At 35.3% G+C, this 22,769-nt stretch overlaps 1 protein-coding gene and 1 long non-coding RNA gene across 2 annotated transcripts; both read right to left on the reverse strand.

Annotated features, from left to right (window-relative positions):
- Positions 1-439: 439 nt before the first annotated feature.
- On the reverse strand, positions 440-3,952 carry LOC131931420 (tyrosine-protein phosphatase non-receptor type 7-like). Its single transcript, XM_059288216.1, has 6 exons — positions 3,928-3,952; positions 3,753-3,826; positions 3,187-3,318; positions 1,171-1,290; positions 575-705; positions 440-443 (listed from the first exon to the last, which is right to left on the reverse strand). Exons 1-6 carry the CDS (start codon positions 3,950-3,952, stop codon positions 440-442), a joined length of 486 nt encoding a protein of 161 aa, XP_059144199.1.
- A 3,594-nt stretch (positions 3,953-7,546) lies between these two features.
- On the reverse strand, positions 7,547-9,159 carry LOC131931417 (uncharacterized). The gene is made up of 3 exons (XR_009384290.1): positions 9,116-9,159; positions 8,626-8,761; positions 7,547-7,662 (listed from the first exon to the last, which is right to left on the reverse strand). It is a non-coding gene; the product is annotated as an uncharacterized LOC131931417 (long non-coding RNA).
- Between the last annotated feature and the right edge of the window lie 13,610 nt (positions 9,160-22,769).

The following is a 22,769-nucleotide window of genomic DNA, read 5'->3' on the forward strand; positions in this document are numbered from 1 at the left end:
CGGAAACACCAGTCATGTACCCATCAAGCCTGGATAGAGTCAGGAATGTCCGGAAACACCAGTCATGTACCCATCAAACCTGGATAGAGTCAGGAATGTCCGGAAACACCAGTCATGTACCCATCAAGCCTGGATAGAGTCAGGAATGTCCGGAAACACCAGTCATGTACCCATTAAGCCTGGATAGAGTCAGGAATGTCCGGAAACACCAGTCATGTACCCATCAAGCCTGGATAGAGTCAGGAATGTCCGGAAACACCAGTCATGTACCCATCAAGCCTGGATAGAGTCAGGAATGTCCAGACCGATCGCTCTACCACACCACCACGACGTTTCAGTTAAAGATCTATCGGTCTATATACTGCGTTGGTGACTTTAATGGAACTGTGTATGTCGGGGGGTTAAAGGTGACGATGCTATCTGATGTTATAGATTTAGTCTAGCTAGTGGTGGATGGGCGTAAGTTAAAGCTTATATTCAATACCAAAGACAACACACAATTCAAACATGCATGCATGTACAATTACGCATATGGTTGCTATAAATAAATAAAACGCATAACCAACACACTTGCCTGCACGTGTAAACTACTGACTTATCCGGAGTTCTCAACGATCGCGCGTATTGAACAAACGGCAGGAACTTTTTGGGTTCGATATGACGCTCTGTAAACGTGAGATGAGTCACTTCTTGCGTTTGTTTCCCCTAAGAGAAAGGAAAAAAATATGTTTTTTTTTTAAACTAAGTTCGAGCTACAGTGTCCTTTCTTACATTGTAAAAAATATTGGTAAAAAATGAAAAATTCAAAGCAGCATTTTAATACTAGTAAACTTAAAAATCCCGAAACACAAACATAAACACTATGTAGACATTTTAATATACACCAACATTTATATTTTATATAAACAAACTTCTATGCATATATATATATATATATATCTGTATATGAATATATATGTATATGCATGTTTTAATAGTTACATATAAATATATATATATATATATATATATATATATATATATATATATATATATATATATATATATATATATATATATATATAAATGTATTCTTGTGTAACATCTTAATTGCATATTTCGCGTTTCTATGATGAAAAGCGTACACTATATAGACGTGTAAGATGTCAGCAGTGTATTGTGCAACCTTACCTTAACGGTAAGCTTCATTTCTGTCCATGTTGGTGCTGCAGTTACTGACTCGACATTGACAGCTATGTTCCCACATTGTAACGGCTGGCCTTGTTCTTCAGGTAAGTAGATAGCTAAGGACTGGAGAAAAAAAAGCATGTTTTTTTTGTTAACTTTATGTCAACATTTACACGTTGAAGGTCGGGGTGCTTTAGATTTTGGTATAACAAACTGTATATTAGGCCGTCAAGAAACCACTCGCTGCAGAAGTGACAACATCAGATTTTTCCCGTCCAACTCCTCAAGTCAACATTCCGTCATGGGTTCTTCAGTTACTTGTAAGCCTTTCACCATATTTTATGTTTGGTTGGCTTGAGTCGGGTACCTATATACAGCTCGATACATTTTTCCCACGTTTTCTTTAACTTGCTTTCTCTGTTTGTTTTTCCAATAAAATCTTGCGATCGAAATTTCTGGCACTTTCCAGTTAGCTAGCGCGCTGAAATTTTCAGGGAAGCTTTCTTTTGGATGACCATAGAATATTCAATTGTTATTATTACTAAATTCATCAATGGTAACATTTTATTGAGCATTTTAGACCGCTATATACTCTATATATATAATTCTCCTCTGCGAGCCATTAGAAAAAAAAAACGAGCGACGCGTAGCTCACCTCTCTCTTGCCGCGCGCAGTGACGCGAAACGATCCCACGTCGCGACAGGCTTAGGGGCAGATAATTTAGTTTGAACCGACTTTAAACTTACAGGAGGTAACTATTACCACTGGTGGCCAGTTTGGGGGAGACGATATGGTCGAGTGGTTGGGCACACGATTGCTATCCCACTCGACACGGGTTCAAATCTATGTTTTCTAGTCAGTAAGCAGCCCTCGTCCTAACCGCTATCAACTAACCTCTGACAATCATTCACTTGCGATTGAGACCGAAGAAGAAAGGGTCTCTCGTTTTTTACGAGTTGTCTTTTTACGAGTTGTCTTCGTTTACCCACAAAAAGTGAAAAGATAAAATCGATAGCAAGATTTCAATGCAAACAAACAGACAAAGACTAAAAAGTAGAAAATAATAATCATTAAAAAAGTTTAGAAAAACCCACGTTTTCTGATTGAACTAAAAAGTAGAAAATAAATACTATACATCACAATAATGCAAGCGATCACTCTACTATAAGCGATGAAAAACGTGGGGCGCCGTGATTTTCTTACAGTTTCTAATACTGTTGACTCTCTACAAGCTCCCTAATAAAAGTCAATAGTATTATCTAATCAATAGTAATATAAATTTTACTTCGGCGCCCCACGTTTTTCATCGCTTATAGTAGAGTGATCATTTTCTACTTTTTAGTTCAATCAGAAAACGTGGGTTTTTTAAAACTTTTTTAATGATTATTATTTTTAAACATCTGAACCAAGCTCTTATCCCTGGTCACAAGCCGAATTCGACACAGAACGCTTCTATTATTAGCTTCAATTATTAGCTTCTATTTTTAGCTTCTATTAATAGCTTCTATTTTTAGCTTCTATTATTAGCTTCTATTATTAGCTTCTATTATTAGTTTCTAATATTAGCTTCTATTATTTGCTTCTATTATTAACTTCTATTAATAGCTTCTATTATTAACTTTTATTACTAGCTTCTATTATTGGCTTCTATTATTTGCTTCTATTATTAGCTTCTATTATTAGCTTCTATTATTAATGTTTAACCTGGCATAAAACACTACACTACAGCACTCAATTAGCATAGCGGTTAAATGGTAGAGCTGTTAACTGATAACTCGAGCCTCGAGTTCGGATCCCTGGTTTGAGTCCACTCAGCTTTTAATGGGTACCTGTCTCACGTTAAGGAATCTAAAGGCGGTTTGGCATAGTAATAACCACATTATCGCTTCATACTGCAACTGGTCTACTCTAATTCTCTTGTTCCATGGACCGTAGGATTTTAAAAAATTTACGTTTACTGCAACACACACACACATACACACACACACACACACACATACACACACACATACACCTACCTTGTCATTTTCATAGGATTTAAAAGCAACAATCAAGGAGACGTTATACTGTGTGACCAGTCTCCAGAAATCATTGACCGTAGTGGGCATGGGCAGCTGGGTCAGAAACTGTTTGGTCTGGGTGTACAGGCTCTGGTTTTAGATGGGATACAAATCAATAATAGCAGAATAATCAAGCATAAATCACTGTTAGCCCAATAATCAAGAACAAATCATTAATAGCCCAATAAACAAGTACAAGTCAATCTTGTCACAACCATGAACACTTTTCCGGTTGCATAATTTATAATGTGTTTCTACAATCGTATATCGTATATTGCTAAATTTTTATTTTCTTTCTTTAAATAAAAATTAGTTTGTACATTTATAACATCCACTATATTATTGTCAACAAAAGTCCGCATCATTAAGTACTCGATATATCGCTAAACATACTTATCATATAGCCTCAAAAATATTGCGAACAGAGAGAGAGAGAGAGAGATAAGTGCGCAATGGGCTTTTATATATTAGGATTGTATACAATTAAAAACATTTAAAAACTAAGCGAAAAAACAGAGTCTTACAGGTAATGTGACAGCATTGATATAGCCCTCTTCTCCGGGGGAATCCACTTGTAAAAGAGGTTGATACTTTTTGTCTAAACAATACATAGATTAGTTAATTGATCAGAAATAATTTATAGTATAAGCCGCTTGTGTCATTTCTCTACTTCCGTTCGTCGGTCAACAGTATAGCTACTTTGTCTTCGTTTCTCAAGCTTCATTTCAACTCACGACAGTAAGAACATTATTAATGGAATACACGGCCGTTTGTTTGATTAAGCAATTTAATAAAGCGTTTGCGGTTATATTTTATTTTGTGTTTGCATTTTTATTTGCGTTTGCGTTTGTATTTGCGTGTTGCGTTTGCATTAGCGTTTGTGTTTAAGTGATGCGTTTGCCATAGCGTTTGCGTTTTGTTTTGTTTTGTGTTTATGTTTGCGTTTCCTTTTGCGTTAGCGTTTGCGTTTGCGTTTGTGTGTGTGTGTATGTGTGTGAGTATGTGTATTTGTATTTGTAGGTGCATGTGTATGTGTATGTGTATGTGTATGTGTATGTGTATGTGTATGTGTATGTGTATGTGTATGTGTATGTGTATGTGTATGTGTATGTGTATGTGTATGTGTATGTGTATGTGTATGTGTATGTGTATGTGTATGTGTATGTGTATGTGTATGTGTATGTGTATGTGTATGTGTATGTGTATGTGTATGTGTATGTGTATGTGTATGTGTATGTGTATGTGTATGTGTATGTGTATGTGTATGTGTATGTGTATGTGTATGTGTATGTGTATGTGTATGTGTATGTGTATGTGTATGTGTATGTGTATGTGTATGTGTATGTGTATGTGTATGTGTATGTGTATGTGTATGTGTATGTGTATGTGTATGTGTATGTGTATGTGTATGTGTATGTGTATGTGTATGTGTATGTGTATGTGTATGTGTATGTGTATGTGTATGTGTATGTGTATGTGTATGTGTATGTGTATGGGTATGGGTATGGGTATGGGTATGGGTATGTGTATGTGTATGTGTATGTGTATGTGTATGTGTATGTGTATGGGTATGGGTATGGGTATGGGTATGGGTATGGGTATGGGTATGGGTATGGGTATGTGTGTGTATGTGTATGTGTATTTGTATGAGTATGAGTATGAGTATGAGTATGTGTATGTGTATGTGTATGTGTATGTGTATGTGTATGTGTATGTGTATGTGTATGTGTATGTGTATGTGTATGTGTATGTGTATGTGTATGTGTATGTGTATGTGTATGTGTATGTGTATGTGTATGTGTATGTGTATGTGTATGTGTATGTGTATGTGTATGTGTATGTGTATGTGTATGTGTATGTGTATGTGTATGTGTATGTGTATGTGTATGTGTATGTGTATGTGTATGTGTATGTGTATGTGTATGTGTATGTGTATGTGTATGTGTATGTGTATGTGTATGTGTATGTGTATGTGTATGTGTATGTGTATGTGTATGTGTATGTGTATGTGTATGTGTATGTGTATGTGTATGTGTATGTGTATGTGTATGTGTATGTGTATGTGTATGTGTATGTGTATGTGTATGTGTATGTGTATGTGTATGTGTATGTGTATGTGTATGTGTATGTGTATGTGTATGTGTATGTGTATGTGTATGTGTATGTGTATGTGCATGTGCATGTGCATGGGCATGGGCATGGGCATGGGCATGGGCATAGGCATGTGCATGTACACTTGCACGTGCTTGTGCTTGTGCTTGTGCTTGTGCATGTGCATGTGCATTTGCATTTGCATTTGCATTTGCATTTGCATTTGCATTTGCATTTGCATTTGCATCTGCACTTGCATTTGCATTTGCATTTGCATTTGCATTTGCATTTGCATTTGCATTTTCATTTGCATTTGCATTTGCATTTGCATTTGCATTTGTCTTTGTCTTTGTGTTTGTGTTACGGTTGTGTTTGCGTTTGCGCTTGCGTTTAAGATTGTGTTTGCATTTGCGTTTACGTCGATTCTATATTTACACTGACCAAGTAGAATGTCGATTCTATATTTTCATTTATTAGGTAGAATGTCGATTCTATATTTACACTTACTAGGTAGAATGTCGATTCTTTATTTACATTTACCATGTAGAATATCGATTCTATATTTACTCTTACCAAGTAGAATGGTGTTTCTATATTTACACTTACTATGTAGAATGTTTAATCTGTCGTTACGCTGAGTGATAGAATGTTGTGCCTATTTTTACACTTAACTAGTAGAATGTTGAATCTGTCCTTACACTTAGTAGTAAAATATAAAAACTATTTTCACACTTACTATAGTTAATATCGTTGCACACTTACCTGGTGCAATATCGAATGTTGTGTTACACCTCTTACATACTTAGATTCTAGATTGGTGAATCAATCTTACTCATAATCCACACTTACCTGATAGAATTTCTGAATCTATCTTTACTGTTAGTATACACTTACCTGGTATAATGAGGAATCTATCTTTACTGTTGGTATTCACTTACCTGGTATAATGAAGAATCTATTTTTACTTTTTGGATCTTGGGTAACGTCCCCTACATCACCAGTAAGTTGTGTCTCAAAACTAAACAGATTCTGAAATAATAAGTATTGAACACCAATTTAATAGTGATTTACTTGAATAAAAATCATGTTGTAAAAGCACATGTTTAACAGTATGTAATGTTTAACTAATTCTTATTAAAGTTAGGTTGGCTGACCCAAGCACCTACCCCGAGGCTAATGAGGCTGCAACCAATGTAGATGAGGAAATAGAGTCTATTAAGTGATATGACTACAAACTATGTGTAACCCTCACTCAGTGGGGATGCTTTTACCCACTGAGGTGTTGTGGTTAATACGGGCTGACCCTGAGATTAAGAACACACTGACACCGACAGTTGTTGTCAAGTACTCCTTTATTCACAGCATCGAGCCATGACGGCGATGCAACACAGTAGTACGACGAGAGAAAATACTGAAGCAACAAGAAACCAAGAAAACAAAAAAAAAACTGTAGCCCTAAAACAAATGTAAATAAAAAGTTACATTCATGACAACACCACGTGTAAGCTACAATATACACAGTTACAATAAAATATGTTTCGGCCAGTACACAGTACTGCCAACAAGTACCAATAAGTAGTACTACAAATAAATACTTATATTAATACTCACCCTAACTAGTGTGCACGTGCAGCACTAGCAGGAATACACAAATAAGTATTTTAACAAACATAATTTATGTAACTACACTACCTTCATTAGGTCTACATCTTGGTCACCGTGACCACAGACAGCAGGCTTGCGTGTGACTGACACGGCTAGGCATGAAACTACCTACAGTCCCATGACACAGGTAAAATCGCTCACCAGAGCATGAAAAAAACAACTACGTCAACAGGGCCACGACCCCACAGGGGCCGCAACTCAATGAATTAAAACTTCATATTTTCCCCTCCCCTGGCTGGTAACCATATGTGTTACATATGCTTTTTTACTTATGTTTCGGCAACCTAATCTGGTACAAAAGATAATGCATAGTATTCCTTTGAGATATTCCGGCACACTATACTGGTTGTATCTGATAGTCGAAAACATAATTTATTAAACATATTATATAGTTGTAAGAAACCATACTCCCGCATAATAAGAGCTGCCGAGTGTCGAAAAAAAATATTATTCATTGAACATTGATGTCTTCATCAAAATATTTTTATTTACAATCACAATACGAAGAAACAAAGCCACTGAATACAAACTTACATTGAATTCATTTTCAAAATTATTTTTCCCGTTGACAACGTTCCCCATGAGATGTACTTTGAGAAAGATGGCGCTGATGTGTGTGTAGCTGCCTATACAGGCGATGCCAGCCTGCGCGGCGTGGTGCAGATACATGTACTGCTCCTGGAAAACAAATGCAAGTAACTAGTCCCTCTCTCTCTTTCTCTCTCTCTCACTCTCTCTCTCTCTCTCTCTCTCTTTCTCTCTGAGTCCTGGTCAAGGAGCATATTCTGCTCTTGGAAGACACATGTTTCGTTATTTAACTAGTCTCTCTCTTCCTCCCTCTATCCCTCCCTCTCTCATTCTCTTCCTCCCTCTCCTTCTCTCTCTTTCTCTCGTCCACTCTCTCCTGGTTTGCCCCACTTAGGTTTGGTGTCATTTAGAGCGTACTCAAGTGGTCTGCACCCTTGGAAGCTTATTCTTTAAAAAATTAAATTTTTCCTGCTTTTCCATCTTGTTTCAATATTTCCCGTCTTTGTCTTTGATTCAATAGTTGTGGCTACTACTAATCCTACTCTTGAATTGTTAAAAGATAAAGGCGATGTACAATGTAACCTCTACATACGAGTTTAATGTCAACATTTTTTTTTGTTCACTCGATAACTCTATTCTAAAACATCTCGCGTGAGAGTTATTTTGAAAACAAAATATCAATTTCTTTTTTTTTCTTATCAATTACAATATTAGTGTAATTTAATATTGTTTTAGAATTTTTCAGAATCTAATATCAAGTTAAAAATTCGCCATAAAATAATCTAAATATTATGTTTCATTTAGCAAATAAATTTGCTACGTTTTTGTTTTAAACATTTTATGAAGGAAATAATTTTAATCTTTCGTTGAAGGAAAAAATCTTTGCAATTTGTTAGAATATTTCATTTAATGTTTCGTTGTTTTTTTTTTTATTTTATTTTTTTTATACTAAAGAGCTAGTCAGAAAACATTGCAAGTGTAAAAATGTCATTTCTTGTAACATGTTAATAAATAAAGAATGTTTTTTTTTAAATTATGATTAGAAACATTTATGTTGTATAGTTAGTTAAACCAAGAATAGTTTAAAGTTAGAGTTGTAGACATCAAACTCACATAGGTTTGAACCGTGTTGGGCATGTCTTGTCGGAGTCTAGACACCGTGTCGACAAAGTCCACGGCTTGGTTCAGCTTGGCTTGACGGATCAAATCGTGTAGAGCTATAAACACGGAGCTTCTCGTTGTGTCCATCCTGTTAGATACACACGGGAAATAATGTGTCAAATGTGGTGCCTATATACAATGGCAGAAGTAGTTGATAAAGTACAGACTCGCTTCTGTTATCTCTGTATTAAATGCTATACATCTATATATAATACTTACTCGAGAAAATTTATATCAAATATAACCACCATATTAACTACTTTACTAACAAAAAAATAAATTAAATGGTATATATATATATATATATATATATATATATATATATATATATATATATATATATATATATATATATATATATATATATATATATATATATATATAGTAACAGTTAATACATGTTGTAAAATATAATGTCGTTTTTATGTCTTTCCAAGCTTACCCAGAATGCACCAGTGTGACAGTTTCCAGAGTGTTGAAGAAGACCTTATGTTCAAAGTCAACCATACTCCACATACACGGGTCAGACCCGTCTTCCGGCCAGGCCGTGTACTGGAAGTGGGTCAACTGACGTGGCGGGTTGTCGTCCTTGTCATTGGGAAGACAGAAAGAAACAAGCATTATATTTATAGATGGCAGAAAATTCGATAAAACCTAACACATCCTATGCTAATGTGAGTTTTTGTAATATCCTTTCCTTCATTCGATATGGTGTGTAAATATAATTGTTTTGTTTTTGTATGACTTTGTTCTAGTACTTTTAATTATGTTGCTGTTTACTGTAAATATAAATTAGAAGCGAGAATTCGGAAAACGTTCATCTCGTGTATGCTTGTTGTCACTAAGTAAATTGATATGAGACAGCATGGTCGGGCGTCTCAAGTTCGGATCCCGGGTTCGAATCTGTGTCACGCCCCATAGCCCACTAAGCTTTGATAGGTTCCTGACTCACATCAGAGAGCAAATTCAGCTGGTCATTTCACTAACCACACTATCTTCATATACCGTGGTCATGGAAATGGGTAAGCTCTACTTCATCCGGACTAGTGACTGTCAGATACATAACAGTATGCAATTTTACTTATAAATAATACATTTAATACAATTTAAAAGTTCATACAAAAATAAATATAGTAGTTTTTTTTCTTCAAAGGCTTCGCAAAATATCTATCTATATCTTACTTTGTCAATGCGCACAAACGTAATATTTGTTATTTCTTGTATTTTAGTGCTCTCTCACTCGACCTTGAAATTATAGTTTAAATTTTATACTGTTTTAAAAAAATAAACTTTTGAATTCAAATAAAATTTACTTTTGTAATTTCCAAAGTCCGAATAGTATAATCTAAAAAAACTTCTGTTTTCACCGTCTTCACTCTATAGCAATCAATTATTTGATCATTCATTGACCAGTAGTTGTCTTCATTCTGAAAAATATGACGTTTTGATAAAGTATTTTCGAACAAAAAATTATAAACAAAACGCTGTTATTAACATGTTTTCTATACCAATCTTACACGTTTCAAAACACATTTTACGGTGGGAAAATCCGAAATATTATCAACAAGCCGTCTCGGCCAGGCCCTGCTCTAGCCTCTGTGAGAAACCTATCTGTAAAGGACCATGACATGTTTTTTTTTTTTTTGTAATCAGCATATATCCGGCATTGCCCACACTAACCACAACCAACCAAAACCAAAACACACAAAAAAAGAACCGCGAACATAACACAAACAACCACAACCCAATTACAATGAGAACTAAAGGACAAAATGCAAATACATTTCAGACACAATTTTAGAAATTTTATAAACGTTGATACACTTGTTTTAAATTTTATGTAATGTTAATAATTGAAAATTATTTTTCTAAGTATATAAAATGAAAACTGTTTTTAAAGACTTTCAGTAGTAATTTTTTATCTCATAAATTTAGACCATAAGCACTATAATAATCTACACTTAAATCCATCGAAGTGTCCACGACAAACATTTTACAAACAGTCAGAAGTGAACTTTATATATTCGATTTAATGTGATAATGGAGCAGTACTCTGATGTTTGTGTGTTTTGGCAACCTACATCGTTTTTGCCTGTGCTGACCATGGCGACTTTTGCAACTTGTTTGTCCCACAGCAGATTGAGAAAGAGAACCTCAGTCGCAGCAACCGGAGCTACGAGAAGATGTGAAGAAAATATGATTAGAAAGGATTATAAAAACACAGAGGAAATTTTGTAACTACAAAAGGAACTTCATAAACATGTTCAATGATTGGCACTAAATAAGCTATTCAAAACATGGTGAACAAATTATTACTAAAGACGAACCTATACAAAGTGTAACAATACTCTTTACAAACTTCTATTAAAAACTTATGAATAAATGTTATTTACTTAAGCAAATATTCGTTGCTACTTCATCAAGTTTTAGCAAATTTCAATACTGATTTTAGTAATATTTAAAGTACTTTTTAACTATGTAATGTCTAATTAATTAGATTGGAAATTAGATACTCTTACGTTGTAATTGTAATTAATTTTTAAAAATAATTTTGTAAATTGAAAACAATTTAAATAGTTTTTATTACACTAAAACCATCATAAAAAAAAGTTAAATTAATTTCAGTACCTTAGGTTCAACTTCACTCAATGATAAAAATGTGTATACTAATTACAAAGTCAGTAATCCTAGCTAGACTTAACAGTAACACATTCTACAAGAGAATATGTAAAACGTTAACAAGTTACCTTGTGATACTATTATTTCTTCTTTAGCCAACTTAAAGAAATAGAATAATTCAACATGGTTAGTCAAAATTAGAAATATTCAGTTTTTTTATATTCATGTTTTAACCCAAAATCTAGTTTATTAATATATCCAAAGTAACAAATTGAGTATTATTGATGTATAAACGTAATAAAATATGAATGTGCAAAATATGTATTACCCGAAATGAATAAGATAAAAACAGCATTTGTCATGTATAGGAAGAGAGAGTTAAGTTATTGATTTTACATTGTGTTGCCGGTATGAGTTAGCGTCTTGTTGTAACAATAATTGAAAACCAAGTTATAAACATCTTGAGATATTTGTAGAACATACACAATAAAATTTACTTCCCCAAATTAACCGGGGTCCTTTTTGTAAAAAGTAATTCCATATAAAATATGGATAATAAACGTATTGATTTTAAAAGTATATGCCAGCAAGTAAATGTACTAACAAAAATCACTTTCATTTTGTGTAGTCAAAACATTTTTTGCTGAAAGATTATTTTATAAAGGACTATTTCTTTATCTAAACAAACACATTTTCGTTTAATTTCTTTTTAAGTACTTTAAAAGCCTTATTTTACAAAAGTGTCTACTTCATTATTTTACTGTTTAATAATTAGAAATTAAAATTGCAAAGATAAATGTAAAACTTAAAGTTGTTTAGACGAATATCTTTATTTATTTTTATATATCGTGTATTTATTAGAGGTTTTAGTTTAAGATCAGATAATTAGCGAGCGCTTTTTTCTCTAGACGACACACCTGTCTCATTAACGTCGGTCACTAAGTTTCAGGTGTGTAAACTCACGATTACAACACACCAGTCTCCCCCCCCCCCCCCCCCCACTCTCCCAAGTGATTACAGCTAATTTCGCTACCGACTCTAGGAATATTTAAAATATATTTAAAATAATTAATGATGTAATATCTAATTAGATTTGAAATTATATACTCTTGCATTGTCATTGGAAATAAAAATTTCTGGAAAGATTGAGTTACTCGATTCAACAGGAACCCTACCAGACACGGACGATTTAATTAAATTAAAAACAAATCAATACATATTAAATAATCGAGCCTTACCGCCAGGAATGAGGGGCTGAGCAAATTGACAGGACTTTTCTCAGGCCACGGTGTGACGTTGATGCATGCATGGTCATCTGGGGATGCAGACCAATGGTCAGTTAGGGTGTAAAAGGTGTTTAAATAGATATGAAGAAATGTGTGTGTAATGGGGATGTTAGTTCTTGTTTGTTGATGAATTGAATTTTTTAAACGTATTTTAAAATAATAATTTGAAATTAAGAAAATTGAAAATTAAATCAATAGTATAGTGAACATTGGTCTGATGGCAAACATTCCGTCACATTATTTTAGAGCTATTTGTCATTACTGTCGCACCCTTCTATACTATGTCACGCACTGCAATACTTATATATTCCCTGATTTACTCGTTACGCGTATACAACACTTTGTTCTATTTATTTATTATTTTAAGAAAAAATGCATTCAGACTCTAATTCAGTAAATCAAGGGTTAACATCCCACTTAGACGTAAGTTACAGCTTTCAACATTCACGTGATAAATTCAGGTCTCACCCAATAACAAACATAAGCTTATTTCCTCACACACACATTTCAAACATAAAACGATGACGATTTAATAAAAAAAACAACGACTTACAGGTACCATCTGTGTCCTTTTTCTCCGATGTTTTTTTACCAACATACACAGTCGGTATAGACTGTGGAAGATAAATACTATCATGTAAAAAATAACACAGAAAAAGTATTTTTCATTAAGCATTTTTAAAATATACTTGAAGTAAACACACAATTAAATTTCAAAGAAACGAAAAAGAAGAAATAATTCATTTTTTAGTGACTACCTTGAACTGGTTAAGAAAGAATTCCTTGTTGTGTCCCAGTATGTAGACCTTGAGATTCGCGATGGGTACTGACGTATCTGTTTTGGTGGTTTCATTCGGAAATAAATAAAACATACACTGCTATAACACGACATTAATACACATATAGGTGACGGACATTCATCCAAAGGCAGGTGTCTTAAAAAGACGACAAATCCCCAATGTGTTTTTTTCTCCAAAAAGAACACACACACACACACACACATACATATATATATATATATATATATATATATATATATATATATATATATATATATATATATATATATATATATATATATATATATATATTCAACATGTACATATCATAAACATCCTCATATACAACACAATAAGAATGAAATCGGTAAAATCGAGAGACAGAATAAAATGAAACAGAATAGGATTTACCTTCGACAGCCTCCGTCTTAACTGTTTTCCTTTTTCTAGACAGATAGAGGATACGTGGTTTAGAATATATTTTATAAGCAAATCCCACCAACACAATTCAATATTTCCTATCAACTTTTCATGTGCCATATAGGCCGTTGACTCTGGTATTTTCTATACTCTTTCTTTTATGGTTTTCTTCTTGGATTGGATTCAATAGCCTTTGTCCAACCAAGAACAAACTATAAGGCAGCAATTGTTTGATTTTAGAGGTGCCTCTCCCAGATGAGTAGCAGTCCCCAGCTATTAAGCCTCGTCTGTCCGGGTTTCAAACTCGAGACTTCTCGAATATTTTCTCTTATTTAGTCTGTTCACAATTGCAAATGTATTGAAATAGAACAAGTGATTAAATCAGTACTCTGCACAGCGCTACGAACCTGCGTATGAATATGCAGATGACCAGGATTGCAATAAGGAATGCGAGCAGCACAATCAGTAAATACAGTATATATGTATCAACCTTGTCTTCTGTAAATTATTTATATTCTGTCATGTATTAAACTTGATGTATATACATTCTCGAACCATACAGGAATGTATATACAAATACATATGGAAACACAATAAAAATTAATTTAAAAAAAATTAAGTAACAAATACACGAGTGAACATAACATACTCATATAAAAATACCATCGGGTCCAATATAGTGATGTTAGTTATGTAAGCAAAGTTTCTTTCAGGTATCTATTACTGGGGAGACTGAAGAAAGTCTACTGCCCACCCCCCACCCACCCCCAAATCGAAATGAAATTGATATAGAAAATGTATGCTTTAACCCCGGAAAATTTAGTCCGCCCCACCCCTTTCCAAAAATATCAAGTGCGCCGCCCCCGGTGAAAAACGTTCGATCGAAAGAAACACTACGTACAAGGTATTGTCTCTCCTCAGGTAAAATGAAGACCCGTTAAAACTACCACTAATTTCATTTATTGGAATATGTATAAATTAAGATTTAAATTTGTCATAAACTATGTTTAGAATGGGAACAGGGCATTTCCCCCCTTTCAATTACCCCCCGGATATTCCCCCCCCCCAACATTACCCCCCAGAGTAATTACCCCCCCCTGTCAATTACCCCCCTGTCAATTACCCCCGCCCAGTAGGACATTACCCCCCCCCCCCCCGGACAGGGTTAGAGTTAGGGTTAGGGCTAGGTTTATGGTTAGGTTTACGGCTAGGGCTAGGGTTATGGTTAGGTTTTAGGGCTAGGGTTAGGGTTAGGGTTAGGTTTTAGGGCTAGGGCTAGGGTTAGGTTTTAGGGCTAGGGTTAGGGTTAGGGTTAGGGTTAGGGCTAGGGCTAGGGCTAGGGTTAGGGTTAGGGTTAGGGTTAGGGTTAGGGTTAGGGTTAGGGTTAGGGTTAGGGTTAGGGTTAGGGTTAGGGTTAGGGTTAGGGTTAGGGTTAGGGTTAGGGTTAGGGTTAGGTTTAGGGTTAGGGTTAGGGTTAGGGTTAGGGTTAGGGTTAGGGTTAGGGTTAGGGTTAGGGTTAGAGCTAGTTTTAGGGTTAAGGTTGTGTCTAACTTTTGTTTTGTGTGAAGTTTTAGGCTAAGGTGGATGCTTAGGTTTTGGTCTTTTTCTTAAGGTTTGGATTAAAGCAGTATATAGGTATAAAATTCTAGTTAGAGTTAGGATTTTAACTTGAGAGGGGGGGGGTAATTCCCCCGGGGGGTAATTGACAGGGGGGTAATTGACAGGGGGGTAATTGCTCCGGGGGGTAAATACGGGGGGGGGAAATGTCCGGGGGGAAATATCCAGGGGGGTAATGTCCTGTAGCCGTTTAGAATACCGATCGAGTCCTTGTCCTGACTGTTCAATTTTTCTCTTGGCAAGCCCGTCTCGGCCACATCTTTAGGAACATTTGGGTCAGCTGGAAATTTGCTTTTTAAAACACAATCTCCGGTGATGACGTCACACAGGCGTTTGTTCTCAATGGCTGCGTACACACAATCAGGGTCACATTGTTGTTTGCAGTTGGGCCCGAACGTTGTGTCGCTACATGCTGTGGAAGTTAAAGGGTTAAATTGGTTCTAAAAGGGTTTAAGTGGTTCTAGTATTTCAAGGGTTAAAGTTGTTCTAATCAAAATCTTTAAAATATTTATTTTACCGAGGCGGTAGATTGTTATTTTTGTGTTTTATACAAGAAATTGTATTTTTTGTGGACCTATGTTATACATTTGTTTTAAGGAAATTACAACACACGTGTTTCATTAGCCTGCAAGAAAACTATAACAACCGAACATAAGCTACTCAAGGTTATATATATATATAATAAAATACCAACTACGTATATAGTATATTGGCAGCAGTTTATAACCATGTCCAGTAAATTCGTTGCAGGATAAATTAAATATTACATATCAAATGTTACATCAACACATTTTATGTATAATATGAAGATTTTCCAAAAATGTAATAAATCAAGTTAAACTTGATATAGAAATTGTTTTATTTATGCAGAGTAATTAAATTATATATTTGGAACAAAAATATACGTGTTCGTGCCTTCGATATCGAATAACGTCTCCAAATTTCCTTAAGGTAAGGCCTTTGATGCCAGTTTATTGGGCACCCAAAAACATTCCATTCTATTTAAAGGCTCAACCGTCCTCGGGCAATCTCTTAGTCTACCCAATTGTGATGGGTACCTGACTCGCCTTGGGAAATTACACATAGTGCTGACCACATAACTACTTCAAAGGCCCTGTGCAAAGAAACGTCTAATGCTTGGAAAAAGCGGTAGAGCGCTCGGCTGCTACTCCGAAAGTTTTGAGTTCGAATCCGGGTTCAAGTCTGTACATCGTTACTAAGTCCGACCAGCTGTGATGGGTACCTAACTCATGTTAGGGAAAGACAAAAGAGGCTGGGCAAAGTGCTGAACACACCTTTCCTTCATATGCTGAGGTCAAGAAACATATGACCTCCAATTCATCTGCCTAAAGGATCGCTAGGTCTAAAGATGATTCTTATATATATATATATATATATATATATATATATATATATATATATATATATATATATATATATATATATATATTATATATATATATATATATATATATATATATATATATATATATATATATATATATATATATATATATATATATACTTGTTCGTTTTTCACCTTGTGTAAAGTAGTGAAACACGTTTACCTCAGACCAATGAACATTATTGCCTGGCTTAATTTTCAGGATATTCCCAACAAACTGCACATAACGTCTGCATTTCCACCCACCTTCATCGCAGAAGTCGCCCAGACGCCCGACAGGACAGCTTAGACAGACGCCATCTGTTATGTTACACAGCTGGTCGACGCAGTTTTCGCTGCAAGTTTCCGTACAGTTTTTTCCGTAGTAGTGTTTATCACAATCTAAATATATAAATACTTTCTTGTTGGATATAAAACGTAAAAAATTACGTTGAATAACTATTTCGTAATCAGATAACTGTGTCTACATTTCCAATATTTTTGAAACATGTGTCTTGCTACTTGCATGACTAATCTGTGACTAATATTGTTTAAAATAGGTATAAACAGTTTATTGGACTATTTCAATGACACAGAGCAATTGAAATTTTCATGGAAGTGTAACAGATTTCCAATGTCAGTTGGAGCATTAATTTTTACATCATAATATTGTATACATATATATATATATATATATATATATAATTTTGTTTTATATATATATATATATATATATATATATATATATATATATATATATATATATATATATATATATATATATATATATATATATATATATATATATATATATATATATATATATATATATATATATCATTGTGTATTAATACATAGACCTATATCTAAAGATCGAGATCTAGTTAGTATTAAGCATTAAGTTTATATACATTAGAATAGATCTTCTAGATTTTGCATTTCTAAATTAATAAATAACAATTAAAACCGTAGCATGGCGTAGGTAGAGTGTGTAGAGTGTACTATAGAGTAAAACAGGCCTAACAAAAAATAATTTAACTTGAGTTAAAAAACATTTTCTTTTAAATCGGTAACCATTATTAGGAATAATGTTACATCTTAATAATCTATGAATAATAGTCATCAAACAAAAGCCAACTATAATAAAAAGGGATACAGCCTAGATTGAACTAAAAAAATTCCCCCGTTCATCATTTTGTTTAATTTGATCACCTTGGGTGTTCCATTGTTATGACATTCATCGTTTTACTCTCCAAGGCCACATAAGTTCAGTTCAATGTGATGTTGAGTGCGGTTTCATTAAATATTTGAATCGATACAATAATTCATTGTTATTTTCAATGGCTTATGCTCAATACAAAAATATGAAAATGAGTGTAATCGATGATTCACAAACGACTTTAATTTTTAAACGTGTAGCTTTAATTCTATCGCTTGCCGCTTGCCACATTTAAAAAAAATTAAATCTAGTATAATTGCATAGACTTTTCCTACGTATTAAATGTTGTATGGCATACGTAGTCTGTGAACATAAACACAATTAAATTAAGATTAAGTACACACCGACACCGACAGTTGTTGTCCAGTACTCGCTTTATTTACAGCATCGAGCCATGACGGCGATGCAACACATAAACGAGTACAACAACTGTCGGTGTCGGTGTGTACTTAATCTCAGGGTCAGCCCGTCTTAAACCACAACACCTCAGTGGGTAAAAGCATCCCCACTGAGTGACGGTTACATTTGGCGCCCAACGTGGGGCTTGACCTTGGGTGGTACGATGGAAAGTGGGAAACTAGGACAACAACTGTCGGTGTCGGTGTGTACTTAATCTCAGGGTCAGCCCGTCTTAACCACAACACCTCAGTGGGTAAAAGCATCCCCACTGAGTGAGGGTTACATTTGGCGCCCAACGTGGGGCTGGCCTGACCATCACCTTGTCTTGTCCATCCCGGGCGACCACCTCTGGCACGAAGGGCATTGCCTCCGGCCGAAGTCTAGTTGGGACCACTACCTTGATTGTCAGTTCCTCACCTTCATCTGCCTCACTGGTTGGGATGATCTCTCTCCGTCGCTCCCCCTCCGCCACAGAGGGTTCAGCACTCGACATTGTATAGTCGGGTCGCTGCCAACCACGGCGGCGTCCACCACGTCGTCGGCCTCTCCTCCGGCGGCGTCTCCGACCTCTGCTTGTGTCATGTCTGTCTCCCAAGCGACGATCTTGCTCGCGCTGAGACTGACATTCATAGTGTGGCTGTCTACCCTCCTCACGCGCACCCTCCGGCTGCAACCCTCCTCCACGGCGGAACACCCGACAGCCGTACCTCCAGCCGCTAGGCGAGGTAACCTGAGCTGTGGTTGCTCGACACTGTGATGATCTCGGTGGCGTAAACTTGGAATTGGAGCTTGGCAGAACACGCATCAGCATCCGCTCCCCGACGCTGATAGACTGGCATTTCCCCTGCTGCTGACTCCGTTGCCTAGCTGCTTTCCACGGACAGTCGCGGACGAAGTGCTTCGTGGACCCGCACCGGTAACAAGCTCCTCTGGAGGGCTGTTGTTTCCGGGCTAGGATATCTGCTACCTTCTCCGCCAGACGGTCGAGTTGTTCCTCCGTGAGCATCAGCGGCGTCGTCTCCTGGCGACCAGCTACCGTTACTGCGTCGACCTTCTCCGCCAGACGGTCGAGTTGCTCCTCCGTAAGCATCAGCGGCGGCGTCGTCTCTTGGCGAACAGCTGCCGTTACTGCGTCGAACTGGATAGTCCTGTTAGCTGCTGCCGTGGCTACGACTGGGGACTCAGTTGTCCCGTCCAGCCTTTTAACAGCTTTCAGGACGTCCTCCACCTTCGGACTGGCTTCCCCTGCGAAACCAAATGTGCCGCGAAGTTCGAGCGCTAGAAGGGGTGAAACCCCCTTGCAGAAAGTGTGATACACTTTCTTCTGGGCATCGGCCTCAGTAAAGATACGCTGCTGGTTTAGCTTCGTCATCTCTGACCACAGTCGGCAGAGAAATTCCGACGCTGACTCTCTTGGATGTGGAGTGAGTCGGCTGAACTGCAGATACCTGTCTTCGGCACATCGGGTGTCGCCAAAAGTGCTTTGTAGGAGGCATAGCACTTCCTCTGGACTCGCAGCTTGCTTCACCCGCTCATAGGCAATCCCTCTCAGGCTGCCTAAGACGCGTGGCAACGGGTTCGGAACGCTGGTGTTCCACAGCAAACACTGCACTTGGGTTTCCCATTCCGGGAAACTCACCTCCCCTCCTCCAGTGGGTGGAAGGCCGGTGAATACGCTCAGCTTGCTGTGTGCTGGAGCACACACCTCCACCGTCACGGGCCGCTGCGCACTTGTCTGCATCGCCGCCATCTTAGCTGTCAACTCGGCCAGCTCCTGTGACAACTTCTGCATCGGATCATTGCTTTCCATCGTACCTCCCAAGGTCAAGCCCCACGTTGGGCGCCAAATGTAACCCTCACTCAGTGGGGATGCTTTTACCCACTGAGGTGTTGTGGTTAAGACGGGCTGACCCTGAGATTAAGTACATCATTTCAAATATATAGTTAACATCTATCACTAGATCAAACACACTAAGCATCTTAGACAAAACCTATACATTCAAACGGCTAAATCAGTGCAAAAAGATAGACGCGAGAGTTTCAGATCGATCAAAACGATTAACTTTTAAAATTAGTTGAAAAAGAAAAGATATAAAATTTAAAAACTCTATAGTAAAATTACTATAAAGACTCCGCGCGTATGTTAAAAAAAAACAGTTTCTGTGACTCTCTATAGTAATACAGTATTTGGCTTTTTATCTTTCCTGTAAATAATACATTTTCGGAGATAGATTACTACATCGAAATGCCGTAAATCTTTGTCGACCAAACCAATTTCTGTAATTTTATGTATTTGATATTATTTATATACCGGATGTAGCTTAAGGCAACCTATACGCTATAATGTAATTGTATGTAGCTTGAGAGTGCCTACTTATCAAATACTTTACTTGTAGAAAATACACAAAAATTATATATATATATATATATATATATATATGTATATATATATATATATATATATATATATATATATATATATATATATATATATATATGTATACATACATACATATATATATATATATATATATATATATATATATATATATATATATATATATATATATATATATATACATATATATATATATATATATATATATATATATATACTTGTTCGTTTTTCACCTTGTTTAAAGTAGTGAAACACGTTTACCTCAGACCAATGAACATTATTGCCTGGCTTAATTTTCAGGATATTCCCAACAAACTGCACATAACGTCTGCATTTCCACCTACCTTCATCGCAGAAGTCGCCCAGACGCCCGACAGGACAGCTTAGACAGACGCCATCTGTTATGTTACACAGCTGGTCGACGCAGTTTTCGCTGCAAGTTTCCGTAGTTTTTTCCGTAGTAGTGTTTATCACAATCTAAATATATAAATACTTTCTTGTCGGATATAAAACGTAAAAAAATTTGCGTTGAATAACTATTTCGTAATCAGATAATTGTGTCTACATTTCCAATATTTTTGAAACATGTGTCTTGCTACTTGCATGACTAATCTGTGACTAATATTGTTTAAAATAGGTATAAACAGTTTATTGGACTATTTCAATGACACAGAGCAATTGAAATTTTCAAGGAAGTGTAACAGATTTCCAATGTCAGTAGCAGCATTAATTTTTACATCATAACATTGTATATATATATATATATATATATATATATATATAATTTTGTTATATATATATATATATATATATATATATATATATATATATATATATATATATTTATATCATTGTGTATTAATACATAGACCTATATCTAAATATCGAGATCTAGTTAGTATTAAGCATTAAGTTTATATACATTAGAATAGATATTCTAGATTTTGCATTTCTAAATTAATAAATAACAATTAAAACCGTTGCATGGCGTAGGTAAAGTGTGTAGAGTGTACTATAGAGTAAAACAGGCCTAACAAAAAAATAATTTAACTTGAGTTAAAAAACATTTTCTTTTAAATCGGTAACCATTATTAGGAATAATGTTACATCTTAATAATCCATGAATAACAGTCATCAAACAAAAGCCAACTATAATAAAAAGGGATACAGCCTAGATTGAACTAAAAAAATTCCCCCGTTCATCATTTTGTTTAATTTGATCACCTTGGGTGTTCCATTGTTATGACATTCATCGTTTTACTCTCCATGGCCACATAAGTTCAGATCAATGTGATGTTGAGTGCGGTTTCATTAAATATTTAAATCGATACAATAATTCATTGTTATTTTCAGTGGCTTATGCTCAATACAAAAATATGAAAATGAGAGTAATCGATGATTCACTAACGACTTTAATTTTTAAACTTGTAGCTTTAATTCTATCGCTTGCCGCTTGCCACATTTAAAAAAAATTAAATCTAGTATAATTGCATAGACTTTTCCTACGTATTAAATGTTGTATGGCATACGTAGTCTGTGAACATAAACACAATTAAATTAAAAATTTTAAAAAAGTTATCATTTCAAATATATAGTTAACATCTATCACTGGATCAAACACACAAAGCATCTTAGACAAAACCTATACATTCAAACGGCTAAATCAGCGCAAAAAGATAGACGCGAGAGTTTCAGATCGATCAAAACGATTAACTTTTAAAATTAGTTGAAAAAGAAAAGATATAAAATTTAAAAACTCTATAGTAAAATTACTATAAAGACTCCGCGCGTATGTTTAAAAAAAGACAGTTTCTGTGACTCTCTATAGTAATACAGTATTTGGCTTTTTATCTTTTTCTGTAAATAATACATTTTCGGAGATATATTACGACATCGAAATACCGTAAATGTTTGTCGACCAAACCAATTTCTGTAATTTTATGTATTATGATATTAATTATTATTTATATACCGG

This window comes from Physella acuta, unplaced genomic scaffold (genome assembly GCF_028476545.2).
Source record: "Physella acuta isolate Inbredline_101_S28 unplaced genomic scaffold, ASM2847654v3 ptg001963l, whole genome shotgun sequence".
Taxonomy (NCBI): domain Eukaryota; kingdom Metazoa; phylum Mollusca; class Gastropoda; family Physidae; genus Physella; species Physella acuta.

Bases quoted from the DNA above. Each gene is read 5' to 3' on its own strand.
- LOC131931420 (XM_059288216.1), bottom strand. From the start codon at position 3,952: ATGAAGCTTGAGAAACGAAGACAAA. The intron at 3,827-3,927 runs GTAGCTATACTG...TGTATTGTTTAG, and splicing joins GCTTGAGAAACGAAGACAAA to ACAAAAAGTATCAACCTCTT. The intron at 706-1,170 runs GTAAGGTTGCAC...CCTTTCTCTTAG, and splicing joins AAATGAAGCTTACCGTTAAG to GGGAAACAAACGCAAGAAGT.